Below are 17,448 nucleotides of genomic sequence, written 5' to 3'. Positions count from 1 at the left end.
GAGACTACTACAAGCAACTCTATGCCAATTAAATGGACAACCTGGAAGAAATGGGCAAGTTCTTAGAAAGATATAACCTTCCAAGACTGAACCAGGAAGAAATACAAAATATGCACAGACCAATCACAAGTAATGAAATTGAAACTGTGATTAAAAATCTTCCAACAAACGGAAGTCCAGGACCAGATGGCTTCACAGGTGAATTCTATCAAACATTTAGAGAAGAGCTAACACCCATCCTTCTCAAACTCTTCCAAACAATTGTGGAAGAAGGAACACTCCCAAACTCATTCTATGAGGCCACCATCACCCTGATACTAAAACCAGATAAAGATACTACAAAAAAAGAAAATTACAGACGAATATCACTCATGAACATAGATGCAAAAATCCTCAACAAAATACTAGCAAACAGAATCCAACAACACATTAAAAGGATCATACACCATGATCAAGTGGGATTTATCCCAGGGATGCAAGGATTCTTCAATATACGCAAATCAATCAATGTGATACACCATATTAATAAAATTGAAGAATAAAAAGCATATGATCATCTCAATAGATGCAGAAAAAGCTTTTGACAAAAGTCAACACCCATTTACGATAAAAACGCTACAGAAAGTGGGCATAGAGGGAACCTACCTCAACATAATAAAGGCCATGTACGACAAACCCACAGCAAACATCATTCTCAACAGTGAAAAACTGAAAGCATTTCCTCTAAGATCAGGAACAAGACAGGGATGTCCACTCTTGCCACTATTATTCAACATAGTTTTGGAAGTCCTAGCCATGGCAATCAGAGAAGAAAAAGAAATAAAAGGAATAAAAATTGGAAAAGAAGAAGTAAAACTCACTATTTGCAGGTGACATGATACTATACATAGAGAATCCTAAAAATGCCACCAGAAAACTACTAGAGCTAATCAATGAATTTGGTAAAGTTGCAGGATACAAAATTAATGCACAGAAATGTCTTGCATTCTTATACACTAATGATGAAAAATCTGAAAGAGAAATTAAGGAAACACTCCCATTTACCATTGCAACAAAAAGAATAAAATACCTAGGAAGAAACCTACCTAGGGAGACAAAAGACCTGTATGCAGAAAACTATAAGACACTGATGAAAGGAATTAAAGATGATACCAACAGATGGAGAGATATGCCATGTTCTTGGATTGGAAGAATCAATATTGTGAAAATGACTATACTACCCAAAGCAATCTACAGATTCAATGCAATCCCTATCAAATTACCAATGGCATTTTTTACAGAACTAGAACAAAAAATCTTAAAATTTGTATGGAGACACAAAAGACCCCAAATAGACAAAGCAGTCTTGAGGGAAAAAAATGGAGCGGGAGGAATCAGACTCCCTGACTTCAGACTATATTACAAAGCTACAGTAATCAAGACAATATGGTACCGGCATAAAAACAGAAACATAGATCAATGGAACAAGATAGAAAACCCAGAGATAAACCCACACACTAATGGTCAACTAATCCATGACAAAGGAGGCAAGGATATACAATGGAGAAGAGACAGTCTCTTCAATAAGTGGTGCTGGGAAAACTGGACAGCTACATGTAAAAGAATGAAATTAGAACACTCCCTAACACCGTACACAAAAATAAACTCAAAATGGATTCGAGACCTAAATGTAAGACCGGACAGTATAAAACTCTTAGAGGAAAACCTAGGAAGAACACTCTTTGACATAAATCACAGCAAGATCTTTTTTGATCCACCTCCTAGAGTAATGGAAATAAAAACAAAAATAAACAAATGGGACCTAATGAAACTTAAAAGCTTTTGCACAGCAAAGGAAACCATAAACAAGATGAAAAGACAACCCTCAGAATGGGAGAAAATATTTGCAAATGAATCAACAGACAAAGGATGAATCTCCAAAATGTATAAACAGTTCATGCAGCTCAATATTAAAAATACAAACAACCCAATCAAAAAATGGGCAGAAGATCTAAATAGACCTTTCTCCAAAGAAGATGTACAGATGGCCAAGAAGCACATGAAAAGCTGCTCAACATCACTAATTATTAGAGAAATGCAAATCAAAACTACAATGAGGTATCACCTCACACCAGGTTGAATGGGCATCATCAGAAAATCTACAAACAACAAATGCTGGAGAGGGTGTGGAGAAAAGGGAACCCTCTTGCACTGTTGGTGGGAATGTTAATTGATACAGCCACTATGGAGAACAGCATGAAGGTTCCTTAAAAAACTAAAAATAGAATTATCATATGATCCAGCAATCCCACTACTGGGCATATACCCAGAGAAAACCATAATTCAAAAAGACACATGCACCCAAATGTTCATTGCAGCACTGTTTACAATAGCCAGGTCATGGAAGCAACCTAAATGCCCATCAACAGACGAATGGATAAAGAAGATGTGGTACATATACACAATGGAATATTACTCAGCCATAAAAAGGAATGAAATTGGGTCATTTGTTGAGACGTGGATGGATCTAGAGACTGTCATACAGAGTGAAGTAAGTCAGAAAGAGAAAAACAAATATCGTACATTAACGCATGTATGTGGAACCTAGAAAAACGGTACAGATGAGGGCAGAAGTTTGCAGGGCAGAAGTTGAGACACAGATGTAGAGAACAAACGTATGGACACCAAGGGGGGAAGTGGCGGGGGGTGGTGGTGGGATGAATTGGGCGATTGGGATTGACATGTATACACTGACATGTATAAAATTGATGACTAATAATAACCTGCTGTATAAAAAAATAAATAAAATTAAATTAAAAAATTAAAAAAAAAAAGAAACTTCATTTATTTTTTACTTCATATGGTATTAGGTACATGGTCAGCACTTGCGGAGAAACTGGAACTTGTGTGCACAGTTGGTGGGAATGTAAAATGATGTAGCTACCACGGAAAGCAGTATGGAGGTTCCTCAAAAAATTAAAAATAGAACTACCATATGATCCAGGAATCCCACTTCTGGGTATTTATACAAAAGATTTGAAAACAGGGTCTTGAAGACATATATCTGCACTGTACTGTTCATGGAAGCATAAATGTCCATAAACGGATGAATGGATAAAGAAAATGAGATATAAGATGGAATATTTTCAGCCTTAAAAAAGAAGGAAATCCTGTCATACGCTACCACATGGATGAACCATGAGGACTTATGCTAAGTGCAATAGGCCAGACGAATGCTGCGTGATTCTACCTACACGAGGGATCTCAAATCGTCACTCACGGAAGCGGTAAGTACAAGAGTGGTTGCTAGGGCCCGGGAGCTGGGGTAAATGAGGAGTTCTCGGTACACCATGTTCAATGTACAGAGTTTGTCAAACAACAATGTGCATACAGTTAGCAACACTTAACACTTAAAAGTTTGTTAAGAGGGGAAATTTCATGTTATGTGTTTTTTACCAAAAAAAAAAAAAAAAAATGAGTGCTTTACTCTGGAGTGTTAGTAACCCATGGCAATTTATTTAGAGAGAAGCCTTGAGGTTTTCGTCCTAAGGTTAACATTAATTTCCTGACATTCTGCACTTGGGCCTGGGGTGCCCAGCTGACCTGATTACAGACCTTTAATTTAGCCCTGTTTTCAGGCCCGCCTCTCACTTTCCTTCATCTGCTATTCTCATCTGCACGCTTGCAGGGAAAGTGTCCCGAAAAGGTAGTTCAGCTCTTACTTCTGTTTTCTGTCCTTCAAAATTCACTGAAATATTTTTGTTATTCCTTCTTACACTCCTCCATTGCTATTACCGAGGAGTCTTGGAAACAAGAAGACCAAGACATATGTGTGTACTCAGTTTATTGTCTTGAGTCGGAAAGCTTCCCTGCTTTTTAACACTTATTTGATGATAACCTCCGTCCATGAGGTTAGGAACCACATAAACATGTTTCATTGCTTTGATTTACGAGTGAGGACCATGTCTTACACACAATAGGCACTCAGCAAGTAGCTATTGAAGAAATGAACTTTCATCTAACTTCTTAATTTAGTGCCCTATTTCCTTGTTGAAATGACTCTATTTTCACTTTGCCTATCAGTCATCTGCTAACCCAAACATCAAACCTACACTTTGAGAGACTTGTGATAGAGGCCTACAAATACTTCCATTAAATCATGATAATTTAGATTTTGTTCCTATCACCATCTTTCTGCATTTCCGTTTCTTTTGGTTAAACAGCTAGCATTGGTATCTCTCATTTATTCTGTGAACAAGTGAGCATTCATTCAACCATAACTTGCCGCTAAAATATCGAGAACTAAGAGATATGAACATAAATAAGAACACTGCCCTTGTTTTCAGAGTTCCCAGTCTAGTTTGGATAGAAACATTCAAGCAAATAATTGCAGTACAATGTGATAATCTCCTAATTCCTTATTTCCGGAGGCCAAAGCAAATGGCACTGTAATTATCACTGTCTCTTCAGCCAGGTAAAAAGACAACAAATGGCAGTGACAGAAGGAAGCCACTGAATCCAGGGAAAGGAAGTGGAGGCTTGTGATGCCAAATGGACTCAAGTTTCATAATCTATGCAAGAGTTTATTGCAAGAGCTAACTTTCTGGTGAGTTTTCCATTCACAGTTGTTGAAATTTTTCAGTTCCTGGTAACAGTAATGGATTAGTGACATAATATGAATTGTCTCTAGCTATATATTTCTTTAAACTTCCCTCATTTTTACAGGCATTTTTCTTTAATGATTCTTGTTGTCTGTTTGTATTAGAATTCCATTTCTGAATTGGAAAAAATGTGTTAAGATGCTAAGAGCTGAAAGAAGTCTATAGAAAGCGCTATGACAACATGGCAGAGGAAACTTCTCAGTGCCTATGGGAGGCATCTACGGGCTAACAAAGGAGACAATGAGGGGAGGAATGTGCACAGAATAGGAGGGAGGTTAGAGCCCAGCGAATTTGTTCCAGAGAATCCACAGGGACAACGGTGGGAGATAAAGTCAGACATGTAGGATGGGGGTCAAGTCATGAAAAATCTTCACAATTCAGAAAAATCTATCACATCATTTCAGTGTCTGTCAAAGGAAGGCCCTGAAAGGTTGGTGTCTGGGCAGAGCTTAAGGAAACAACTAACAGGGGAGAAAGAGATGGTTCTTCTAGCAGCACTGCAAAATACTGACGCTTCTTTACAAGTGGCCAGTTAGCCACTGCCAAGGCAAAGCACCTGGGCCAACTCTTCCTGATACCTAGCCCCTATTTCCAGACTTCCCTTTTTCTTTTTGTTTTATTAATTAATTAATTAATTAATTTTAATTTATGGCTGCATTGGGTCTTCGTTGCTGCATGCAGGCTTTCTCTAGTTGCGGCGAGGGGTAGCTACTCTTCGTTGCGTGCACAGGCTTCTCATTGCAGTGGCTTCTCTTGTTGCGGAGCACGGGCTCTAGGCATGTGGGCTTCAGCAGTTGTGGCTCGCAGGCTCAGTAGTTGTGGCTCACGGGCCCTAGAGCGCAGGCTCAGTAGTTGTGGCACATGGGCTTAGTTGCTCCGCGGCACGTGGGATCTTCCCAGACCAGGGCTTGAACCTATGTCCCCTGCATTGGCAGGCGGATTCTTAACCACTGCGCCACCAGGGAAGTCCCCCCTTCTTCTTTTCTTTTTTTTTTTTTTAGAATTTATGTATGTATGTATTTATTTATTATTTTATTTTTTGGCTGTGTTGGGTCTTCGTTGCTGCTCACAGGCTTTCTCTAGTTGTGGCGAGCGGGGGCTACTCTTCATTGTGGTGCGCGGGCTTCTCATTGCGGTGGCTTCTCTTGTCGCAGAGCACGGGCTCTAGGCACATGGGCTCAGTAGTTGTGGCGCACGGGCTTAGTTGCTCCACCTCATGTGGGATCCTCCCAGACCAGGGCTTGAACCCATGTCCCCTGCATTGGCAGGTGGATTCTTAACCACTGTGCCACCAGGGAAGCCCCCTTTTTCTTTTAACCACTACCACCTGTATAAAAGCACTGGGTGGTGGTAGGTAGGAAAAAGAATGCAATACATATATGCACAAGGAATCTTACCCAGAATAGACAGCCTTAGAAAAACCCTGGTCAAACACAAATAACTGGAAATTTCCTTTTGGTTCAACCAGGTTTGATTTCTTATTAGTCCAAATGTTTATGTAGTTGTGAAGCTTTTATCAAAGTGGAGAATATACTTTTTTAGTAATAAGACTTTCCCCGCATATTATTGCTTGAATTTTGGGCAGTTTCTCTTTCTTTCTCCCCATAAACAGCAGTCTTACAGAAGAACTAAACAGATTTTTTTTTTTCCAAAGAGGACACTAAAATGGCCAACAGTCACATAAAAAGATGCTCAGCAAGGCTAATCATCAGGGAAATGCAAAACAAACCCACAATTACCTATCACCTCACACCTGTCAGAATGACCGTCCTCAAGAAGAAAAGAGACAACAGTGCTGGTGAGGGTGTGGAGAAAAGGGAACCCTCACACGATGTTGGTGGGAGTGTAAGTTGGTCTGACCACTGTGGAAAACAATATGGAGGTTCCTCAAAAAACTAAAAATAGATCTACCATACGATCCAGCAATTCCACTTCTGGGTATATACCCAAAGGCAACGGAAATGGGATTTTGAAGAGATATATGCACTCCCGTGTTTACTGCAGCATCATTCACAATACCCAAGACGTGGAAACAATCTCAATGCCCATCAACAGATGAAAGGATAAAAAAGATGTGGTGTATATATACACAATGGAATATTATTCGGCCACAAGAAAGGAGGACATCCTGCCATTTGCGACAATATGGATGGATCTTGAGCACATTATGCTAAGTGAAGTAAGTTAGAGAAAGACAGTATGTATGATATCATTTATATGTGGAATCCTAAAAAAAAGTCAAACTCTTAACGAACAGAGAGTAAAATAAGAACAATCTTATCTTCCCACCCCCCCCATCCCCTGGTATGGGGGGGATGGGAAGATAACACTGATGTAGTTTAAGGGTATGAGCTTGCAATGAGTATAGTATAAATAAGTCACAGAGATCTAATGCATAGCATAATGAATAAAGACAACAATCCTGTACTATAATTAGGTAATGTGATAAATATCACTACAATGGCAATCACAGTACAATATACAAATGTATCAAAGTAATACATTGTACAAAATGTTAAATTTATAGTGTTACATTATTTAATAAAAATGTCAAATTTATTCAATAAAAAAGGAAAAATAGCTGACTTTTAATTACTACTTATTACTTATTTATTGCTTCTCACTACTACTACTAGCTACCATCTATAGAGCACTTACTATGTGCCAGGCACTGTGCTTTACGTATATTGTTATTAATCCTTTAGGCAATCTTATAGGGCAGGGATTAATATATCCATTTTATAGATACCAAGCCTCTGATAACGTAACTAAGTTGTCCAGGAAATAAGTGCCACTGCTGTTTGCTGTGAAGCCTGTGCTTGGTCTTTTATGCCACACTGATAAACTAGTTCAAAGACATACCTGCAGTTCACTCTTACACTTACTACAGAGCCCCACACCGGAGGGGGAGAGCTGTCTCACTGAGGAAGAAAGGCCCAGAGAAGGCGCTGAAGAGGGCAGACCATATCAATCAGCTCTCCTGTGTACGAGCAAGGCCAAACCTTAAACACGGAGAAGGGAGAGGCACACAAACGGCTCCAGCAGCTCCCTCTTCCGGGACCGCCTCTCCTTACATCAAGCGGGTGCTGAGATCCTAGAGATCACCTTATTCCAGCTCTTTAACATCTGCGGCAGTTAAAATAGAACGGGAAGCCAGGACAAAGTACCCAATATTTACTGAGCACTACACCGGGCCTCTTGACCCAATTTTTTTGTTTAGTTTTCAAAAAACACACTGTAAAACAGGGATTATTTCCATTTCACTGGTTAGGAAAGGCTCAGAGAAACTGAATAATTTGTTTAAGACCATAAAGCTAGTAAACAGAAGAACAGGACTTGAAACTAGTTATGTCTAAATTCAAATACTCCGTGCAGATTAAGCTAGCTTTATACGAATAGAAATGGAAGCCCAGGTACCCAGCTTTCTGTAATAAGTTATAAAGTCCAGGGACTTTTCTGAGGTCTCTTCCTGCTTTTGGTTTTCTCCTCTTGCCCTTGGTCATCCTGGTTCATGCTTCTTGTCCAAGAAATGGTTTTACTGATTTTTAAAAAAAATTTTAGATGATTTACTTATTAACATGAGATGTTATCCTATGTGCTTAATTACTATGTTGCATAAAAGAAATCATAGAAATCATAGGAAAACATCCAATTAATAATATAAGCTTCAGCTCTTTACAACATTAAATGGTTCACAAATGGCACAGTAAATGAGTCAAACTTGACTGCTTCTTATTCTTTCTTGTATTACTAGAAGCCCAATAACAATATCCTACATGTATATGGCCCTTTACAGTTTGCTGTGAACTTTCACTTATTGTAAAGCAGGTTACGCATTTCACAGATGAGAAACTGAAGCTCGCAGAGGCTACGTGAGTTTTCCAAGGTAACATAAAGGGAAGCTGGTATCCTGATTCCAAGGAACTGCTTTGTTAACCACAACAAAGCTGCACCTTTGACTCTACAACTACTAAAATACCTAAGATATACCTATAGCTATCTCGATTTCATAGGTGACCCAGATCAATACCAAAACGGGAACTAGATTTGCCTTGTCTGGCCAGAAACTTAAGATTCTCCTTCTTTATGTTGGATAGTCATTTCAATTTTATAAACCCTTTCCCTCTTGTGTTACCATGAAAATGTAAATGCTGTTTACTTGTTTTCAACATTTGGAATAAACCCATAGACAAAAACCACAAGATTTAACTACAGTTATAAATCCGAATATGAATGTTAGCAATCTTGATAATATAAAACAAAGGATATGTCCAACAGGTTGGGAAGTGGAGGGAAAGAAAAAATTTGAAAAAAGAGGTAAGATTGTTTATATCCTTACTTTAGAAAGTGAGGGATCTGTCATATGTGCTGAAATAAGAAACAGAGCTTTAAATATTTCATTTGAAGCTCCGGTAATGATCAAAGAGAAATGTGAGAATAATGGTATCTCTTAAAAAATAGGGGGAGAGGGAGGAAGTGGTGTGACATAAATTGTCACAGGACGTGGAAAGTCCATGTAGGGGAAACCATCAGGACTAGAGAAACAGTTAAAAGCGGATGCATCCAGAGAAGGAGCTATGGTTTTCACTACTAATCTTTCTGGACTAATGGATCTTTTAACTCTTTGCTGGTATTATTTGCATAAAAATATTTTTTTCAGAGAAAAGGGACAGATAGATACAAAAAATCAAATAAAACAGTAAACGCTTCTTTTTAAAAACTACTATCACTATTAGAAATGGCGAGTTGTTACTTGACTTTTTATCAAAATTGTACATAGTCTTCTAACATTTCAAACTGGGGCCAGCTTCTCAGAACCGGCAATGACTTCTCTGTTGTAGAAATCTCTGAATGCACTGTTATTATTCCGTTTTCAACAGCCCCACAAATACTCACTGTCTCTCATGACTGATGTTATTATAAGATGACAGCTATGTCCTGGCTCAAGCCTCTCACTGTCAGCACAATCTTGTGCTGGAAATAATTTAAACATGTTGCAATAAGCTGTACAAACCATCTAACCTGCCTACTGCAACTCACAGACAAAAATCATCATTTTTTTCTCTTCTTCTTAAAAGTTTTCCAGAAATATGCACACGGTGTAGGATATATAGTAAAATACAGAGCTGGAAAGAAAAGGTCTTGAGATGGAAGCACAAATTTAAATTAGAAGAAAAATAGGTATGTAACAAAAAGTACAGAGAAAATTCAAGCCCTTGGAAGGAAACGTGAACTGTTAAGGAACAGAAGCGAAAAGAGACTTAAACATATTTATGTGGTTAGCAAGGATGAGTCTAGAAATCAGTGATATATATTTATTAAAACAAAGTCAGCCAAATACGTAGGAGTAATTTCTGGAGGCAGAAAAATTTTGGAAGGATACATTTTCCTAACAAATTTACTAATACTAAAAAGGTATACATACTCCAGGAACTCTTAAATATCATTTTAAAATGAAACAAATCTTAGGGGAGGAAAAATATAAAAAGAGAAAAGAACCAATACCTCTTAGATTGGAATAAACTGGCTGCCTTTCTTTGCTCTTTGTTTTTCAGATTGCTGGTGAGGAAACTCATCTGAACATTATTTTGGATCTACCATACCTGTGAGCCTCTAGTAAGTCATGACATTCCATCAGCCATTATTCTCTATAATTTTCAAACAAACTTAAACATTCAACACCATAGGCTATTCTGGGGTATACTGGCAGGAAATACAATTTGGATGCCAGATTTACATTCCCAGGGAGGTTTCAGAGGATGGTTCAGAAGCTGTGGAACATGACACACATAAAAGGTAACCAAGCTGGGGATGGTCTTGGGCAGGAAAAGCAGCACATCTCACAGTTCATTCAGGGCCACTGCATTTGTAAAAGTGTTGATATCTTTGTGTACCATAGCTCTGATGAACACAGATGCAAAAGTCCTCAACAAAATACTAGCAAACCAATTCAAGAGCACATTAAAAGGAGCATACACTATGATCAAGTGGGATTTATCCCTGGGATGCAAGGATGGTTTGACATATGCAAATCAATAAACGTGATATACCACATTAACGAAATGAAGATAAATGAAGGATAAAATGAAGAATAAGAATGAAGGATAAAAATCATATGATCATCTCAACAGATGCAGAAAAATAATTTGACAAAACTCAACATACTTTCATGATAAAAACTCTCAATAAATTAGGTACAGAAGGAATGTACCTCAACATAATAAAGGTCATTTATGACAAGCCCACAGCTAACAAATCCTCAGTGGTAAAAAGTTCAAAGTGTTCCTCTCAAGTCAGGAACAAGAAAAGGATGCCCACTCTTACCACTCCTGTTCAACACAGTACTAGAAGTCCTAGCCACAACAAACTGGCAAAAAAAGGAAATTAAAGGCATCCAAATAGGAAGAATTAAAGGAATTTAATTCTTTAGTTAAATTAAAGAATTTAAAGGAAGAATTAAAATCATCTCTGTATGCAGATGACATGATCTTATACATAAAAACCTTAAAGTCTCCACCAAAAAGCTGTTAGAATTAATCAATGAATTTAATAAAGTTGCAGGACACAGAATCAACATATAAAAATCAGTTGCATTTCTATACACTAACAATGGACTACCTGAAAGAGAAATCATGAAGAAAATCCCATTTACAATAGCATCAAAAGCAATAAAATACTTAGGAATAAATTTAACCAGAGGAGATGAAAGACCTGTACACTGAAAACTATAAGACACTGAGGAAAGAAACTGAAGAAGACACAAATAAATGGAAAGATAACCTGTGTTCTTGGATTGGAAGAATGAATATTGCTAAAATATCCATACTACCTGAAGTGATCTACAAATTCAATATAATCTCTATCAAAATTCCAATGGTATTTTTCACAGAAATAGAAAAAATTATCCTAAAATTTGTATGAGACCACAAAAGTTCCTGAATAGCCAGAGCAATCTTGAGAACGAAAGAACAAAGCTGAAGGCATCACACTTCTTGATTTCAAACTATATTGCAAGGCTATAGTAATCAAAACAGTATGGTATTGGCATAAAAACAGGCACATAGATCAATGGCACAAAAAAGAGAGCCCAGAAATCAGCCCACCACATATGGTCAACTAATACCTGACAAGGCACCAAGAACACATAATAAGGAGAAGAAAGTCTCTTCGAAAAGTGGTGCTGGGAAAACTGGACATTCACATGCAAAAGAATCAAACTGGACCCCTATTTTATATCACTCACAAAAATTAACTCAAAATGGATTAGACTTAAATTTGAGACCTGAAACCACAAAGCTCCTAGAAGAAAACAAATGGGAAAAGCTCCTTGACATTGGTCTTGGCAATGATTATTTGGATTTGACAGCAAAGCAAAGGCAAAAATAGACAGATGGGACTACATTAAACTACAAGGCTTCTGCACAGCAGAGGACACCACCAACAAAAGAAAAAGCAACCTACTGACTGGGAGAAAATATTTGCCAATCATGTATCTGATAGGGGATAATATCCAAAATATATAAAGAACCAAACAACTCAATAGCAAAAAAAAAATCTGATTTTAGAATAGGCAGAGGAACCGAATAGACATTTTTTGGCAAAGAAGACATACAAATGGCCAACGGGTACATGAAACGGTGCTCAACATCACTAATCATCAGGGAAACGCAAATCAAAAGCACAAAGAGATATCACTTCACATCTGTCAGAACAGCTATTATCAAAACGTCAAGAGATAACAAATGTTGGCCAGGATGTGGAGAAAAGGGAACACTTGCACACTGTTGGGGAGAATGTAAATTGGTGCAGTCACTATGGCAAGCAGTATGGAGGAGCCTCAAAAAATTGAAAATAGAACTTCCAAATGATCCAGCAATCCCACTCCTGGATATATATTTGAAAGAAATAAAATCAGTATCTAAAAGAAAATTCTGCACTCCCATTTTCATTGCAGCATCATTCACAATAGCCAAGATGTGGAAATAACCCAAGTGTCTGTCAGTGGATGAATGGATAAAGAAAATGCAGTGTTTCTTTAATTAATGGAATACTATTCAGCCATAAAAAAGATGGAAATCCTGTCATTTGCAGCAACATGGATGAACCTGGAGGTCATTAAGCTGCATGAAATAAGTCAGACACAGAAAGACAAATACTGGATATTATCACTTACATGTGGAAACAAAACAAAAAAGTCGGTTTCATAGAAACAGACAGTAGAATGGTAGTTGCCAGGGGCTAGGGTGTGGGAGAAATGGGGAGATGTAGGTCAAAGGGTACAAACTTTTAGTTATAAGAAAAATAAGTTCTGCACATCTAATGCACAGCATGATGACTATAGTTAGTAATAAAGTACTGTATACTTGAAATCTGTTAAGAATAAATCTTAAGCCTTCTCTCCCACAAACACACAAAACAACTAACTATGTGAAGTGATAGATGTGCTAATTATCTTGACCATGGCAATTTTTTCACATTGTATCTGTATAACAAATCACATATGTATATGTACTGTACAATGTATGTGTATAACAAATCACATTGTACACTTTAAATATATAAAATGATATTTGTCAATTATTCCTCTATAAAGCTGAAAATATATATAAATAAAAAGGTAGTCCAGAAAAAAGAAGTTTTTCTACAGTATTTTCCAACTGGCAATTTTAGGAGACACAACAGAGCAGGACATATAGTCTGCTGATTAAGGAAGGTCAAAAAGGCAGTACCAATCTGTCCTGTAACATTAGTTGTTTTAACCTGTTTCCTAGAAAGTAGACTTACAAAAGACCTATTGACAATAAATGTATACTCCAACATGTACACCAGGCCAAGGAGAAAATTAATTTTGAAAAGAAAAAAGGTACATATTTTTGGTCATAAGCAATAGGCCTCCCTGAGCATTTTGACAGTCTTCAGAAAGAGTAAACTCTCCATTACGTACAATTCATTAAACTTTAACATTAACCAGCATTTTGGTATCCATAGTACGCTAAGAAAGATAATCCTCAACACTTCAAATTCCCAGAATATATTTTTAAATTTCAAAAATGAACTGAACTGTGCTCAACATAGCTTTAATGTTAGGTATACTTATTATTTTATGATGCTTTGAAAACTAGTAATTCATATTAGAAATATATGATAACTCTCTAGTACGTTTCATTAACCATTTCGTTTTCTAACTGCTTAGACTGAAACAGAGTATACTGTATCAGGAAAGCTGAAAAAATGCCCAATGATTATGTCAGGGCCACCAGTTTTGGCTCCAATCCTTTAATGCTGGTGTGTCTCCTCAGAATATGAGTAATAAAAGAGCTGCTATAACACGTCTATTTTATGCTTTCTGGCCCTTTGTTTTCTAATGAGAGTAATCAACCAGACAAAAAAAAGTGGTTGAAAAATATTCTCAAAACGCATACTATAAAACTTTATCATAAAACACCTTTGTGATCATATGTCAAATTATGTGTCCACATTCACTGTGTATTTGTTAAAATTATATATTACATGATATAAATGATACCACCCCCACTTATGTTTGGTTTCATGGAAATTTCACATACTTTCTTTTATTCACTCATCGTAAGAAACTTAAGAGGGAGACAAGGAACCTATAATCAAGCCTGTTTTACTGAGGCCTCAAATATATTTTTTATAAGAGGTATGAGAATGATGCTCTTTGGCATCTTATATTTGTAATTAAAAGATAAAAATAATTATGAAAAGTTATTATTGGTCATTATAATGTTGCTTCACATTTTTTTTAAAAAGTTGAAAATATTCCTTGGCTTACCTGCTGCATGTAACAAACTAGCTTCTACTCTGTGGGGAACTCTTGGTGGAATTTTCATAGACGCACGAATCTGGTAAAAACTAAAGCAAAAGAGACAAAGAAGTCACTTCAAAACATTTAAAAATATGCAATGCTGCAATTCCTATATATCTATATGTATTAAAAAATAAAGTTGGTCTGCTTCTATCAGTCTCCCACAGTATTTACTGCTGGTGGAAAACAGTGTATCAGATCCACACACAGATCAAATATTAGCATGGCATAAAACCCAAAGGGAAACAGGCGTGTGTAAAGACAGACGAGAGAAACAATCTTACTTTAAATGAGAGAATGCATAGCAACCATAGGAGTTACTAACGGTTCTAAGAGTTTCACTGCTTTATTTGATTTATTCATTTTTTCTTTTAAAAGATAATAAATTATTCTTAAGCATAATTTTGAGAAAATACAGGATTAATAGTAGATGGTTTTTAAAAAATTAGTTTCATACTATAAGATATGTATTTGGTTTAAAGAGTTCAGTATTTTTTCGAGGTCATAACTATTCTGTTTAGTTTATGCACTTTTACTTGCTTATTTATTCTACAAAATTAAGAAAAAATATATATTAAAAAAAATCTACCAGTCATTAATAATATCAGTTTAAACAAAAAATTATGAGATAAAAGTATTATAATATGCTTGTGTTTTAACATCATTACACTACTAGTTTGTGTATGTAATGGAGGATACATGTATCTTTGTACACACACACACACACACAGAGGGTTACTAAAAGCTAAATGAAGATTATAAATCAGGGATGACTTTAGATGGACCCTAGGGAGCTGAATATTTAGTCTTTATTTTTCTTTAATAATTTCTTAGATGATAGTTTAAATATTACATTTGTAAATAATACAAAGATTAAAATATATAAATATATTTATTACTATTATTTCTAGGAAGGTGTGGCCTTGAAGAGAACATATGGTCAGATCACAAAGCCTGAATTAAAGAGTGAATGAAACAGTAGCCAATTAAATTTAGAACCTTTAAAATCACAATTTGGCCTTAAAGAGACATGGCAAAACTCCACAGAGATAGATGCTTAGTTGAGATTAAGATGAGGTCACCTTGAAGACGTGAGATGACTGAGAAGAAAAATCAAAGTGGAAAGAGCAGGAGCCTTGGGACCAAAGGAGAGCAAAGTTTTAATTTTAATTAAAGATTACGTGAAATATTGCTATTTTAAAATATTCAGGTATGTGGTATAAGAGCTTAAGAATAAGCAACTGATAGACATTTCATTTTAAACTTCTTAAGCACAAGAACTATGTCGTATTTGTAAGTGTACACCCTCAATCCTAATATAATGATTTGCACACATAAATTCAGAGACATTTAAACAACACTCTGCACTTACTGTATACTGTTAGAGTATCCTAATTTAAAATTCCCTGAATTTAAATGTGCATGTGGGACTTCCCTGGTGGCGCAGTGGTTAAGAATCTGCCTGCCAATGCAGGGGACACGGGTTCAATCCCTGGTCTGGGAAGATCCCACATGCCGCGGAGCACCTAAGCCCCTGTGCCACAACTACTGAGCCCACGTGCCACAACTACTGCAGCCCACGTGCCTAGAGCCTGTGCTCCGCAACAAGAGAAGCCACCGCAATTAGAAGCCCACGCACTGCAACAAAGAGTAGCCCCCGCTTGCTGCAACTAGAGAAAGCCCCCGTGCAGCAACAAAGACCCAATGAAGCCAAAAATAAATAAATGAAAAAAAAAGTGCCTAAAACATACGGTTCAACTCATTAAAAATAAATGTGTGTGTGTATACATATACATACACGTACCATTAATTCATGACTTATTGAGGACCCACCTATGTGTTAGCCACTGGTCTAAGTTCTAGAGATACAGGAAAAACAAACCACTGGAAGTAATTACCTACATTATATTAAGTGATGTTCACTTTGTATTTATAAAAGCAGTCTATTATGATGGTAAATATATTTTTAATTAAAATTAATGGTACTTTAAAGGTATAAATCTTCAAAAATGAACGAAACTTTCAAATGTGCATATGTTAACTTTTTTTACGTAAAATATCAAATAAGAGATAAAATTTTAAAAGCAAAGGATAAAATATTTCCTTTTCTAAGGGCTGTGGTGAGCTAGGTTATTCAGAACAACTTCTTGCTAAAAAAACAACTAAAACAGCCAAATAAAGTATAAAAATATATCTTTATAAAATTATTGAAGAGGTAACAAAATAGTATGGAATTATCAAACAAAATCAGTCAGGTAGACAACGCAATGAAGCTGCTCTTGTCCTGCAGGCATCTGCCGATCCATTCTGACAAACCTTACTTTCGGCTTTAAAAGCCTGGGTTATATTCCTAATATATAAAGAGCATCTAAAAATTGAGAAGAAAAAGGCCAATTAACCTAAAAAAATGAAAAAGAAAATTAATAAACAGTTCACCAAAAAAGAACTGCAAATGTCTCTTAAATACATGAAAAAATTTTCTATCTTACTTATAATTTTAAAAACTACAAATTAAAACCATAATGAGCTAGCCTTTCTCATCTGTTACATCGAAAGAAAACCAGCAGTTTGACAAAATACTCTGCTGGTGAGGCTCTGGGCAAAAAGGAATTCTTCTGTACTGCTGGTGAGGTAAAATTGTGCAACGCCATATGGAGGGGAATTTAGCAATAAGGAGCCAAAACACATAGACATTTACTCTTTGACCTAGCATCCCACTTTTAAGACTATTTCCCAAAGATACTTTAGCAAAAATATTCAATGAGGTAGCACAAGGCTATTCATTGCAGCCTTAACTGCAACAGGAAAACTCAAGAAAAAAGCAAAATGTCCATCATTAAGGGATTGGCTGAATAAACTATGGTGCAACTATACAATGCAGTACCACATGGTTATAAAAAGTAATCTTTTATATATATATTTTAGTATATCTATATCTATATTTACATACATATATTTAGTATATCTCTACATACTGCA

At 36.4% G+C, this 17,448-nt stretch overlaps 1 protein-coding gene across 6 annotated transcripts in view; it reads right to left on the bottom strand.

Annotated features, from left to right (window-relative positions):
* FAM135A (family with sequence similarity 135 member A) overlaps window positions 1–17,448 on the bottom strand; it is a 119,980-nt gene that overhangs the window by 71,987 nt on the left and 30,545 nt on the right. For all 6 annotated transcript variants that reach the window (XM_061207067.1, XM_061207070.1, XM_061207072.1 and 3 more), the window contains one exon: window positions 14,437–14,516. In XM_061207067.1, the coding sequence (XP_061063050.1) occupies window positions 14,437–14,516 (80 nt within the window). The remainder of the gene's footprint in view (window positions 1–14,436; window positions 14,517–17,448) is intronic.

This window comes from Eubalaena glacialis, chromosome 12 (genome assembly GCF_028564815.1).
Source record: "Eubalaena glacialis isolate mEubGla1 chromosome 12, mEubGla1.1.hap2.+ XY, whole genome shotgun sequence".
Taxonomy (NCBI): Eukaryota; Metazoa; Chordata; class Mammalia; order Artiodactyla; family Balaenidae; genus Eubalaena; species Eubalaena glacialis.
Note: the sequence above shows the minus strand (reverse complement) of the source record. Positions and strands in the feature narration are given on the sequence as shown.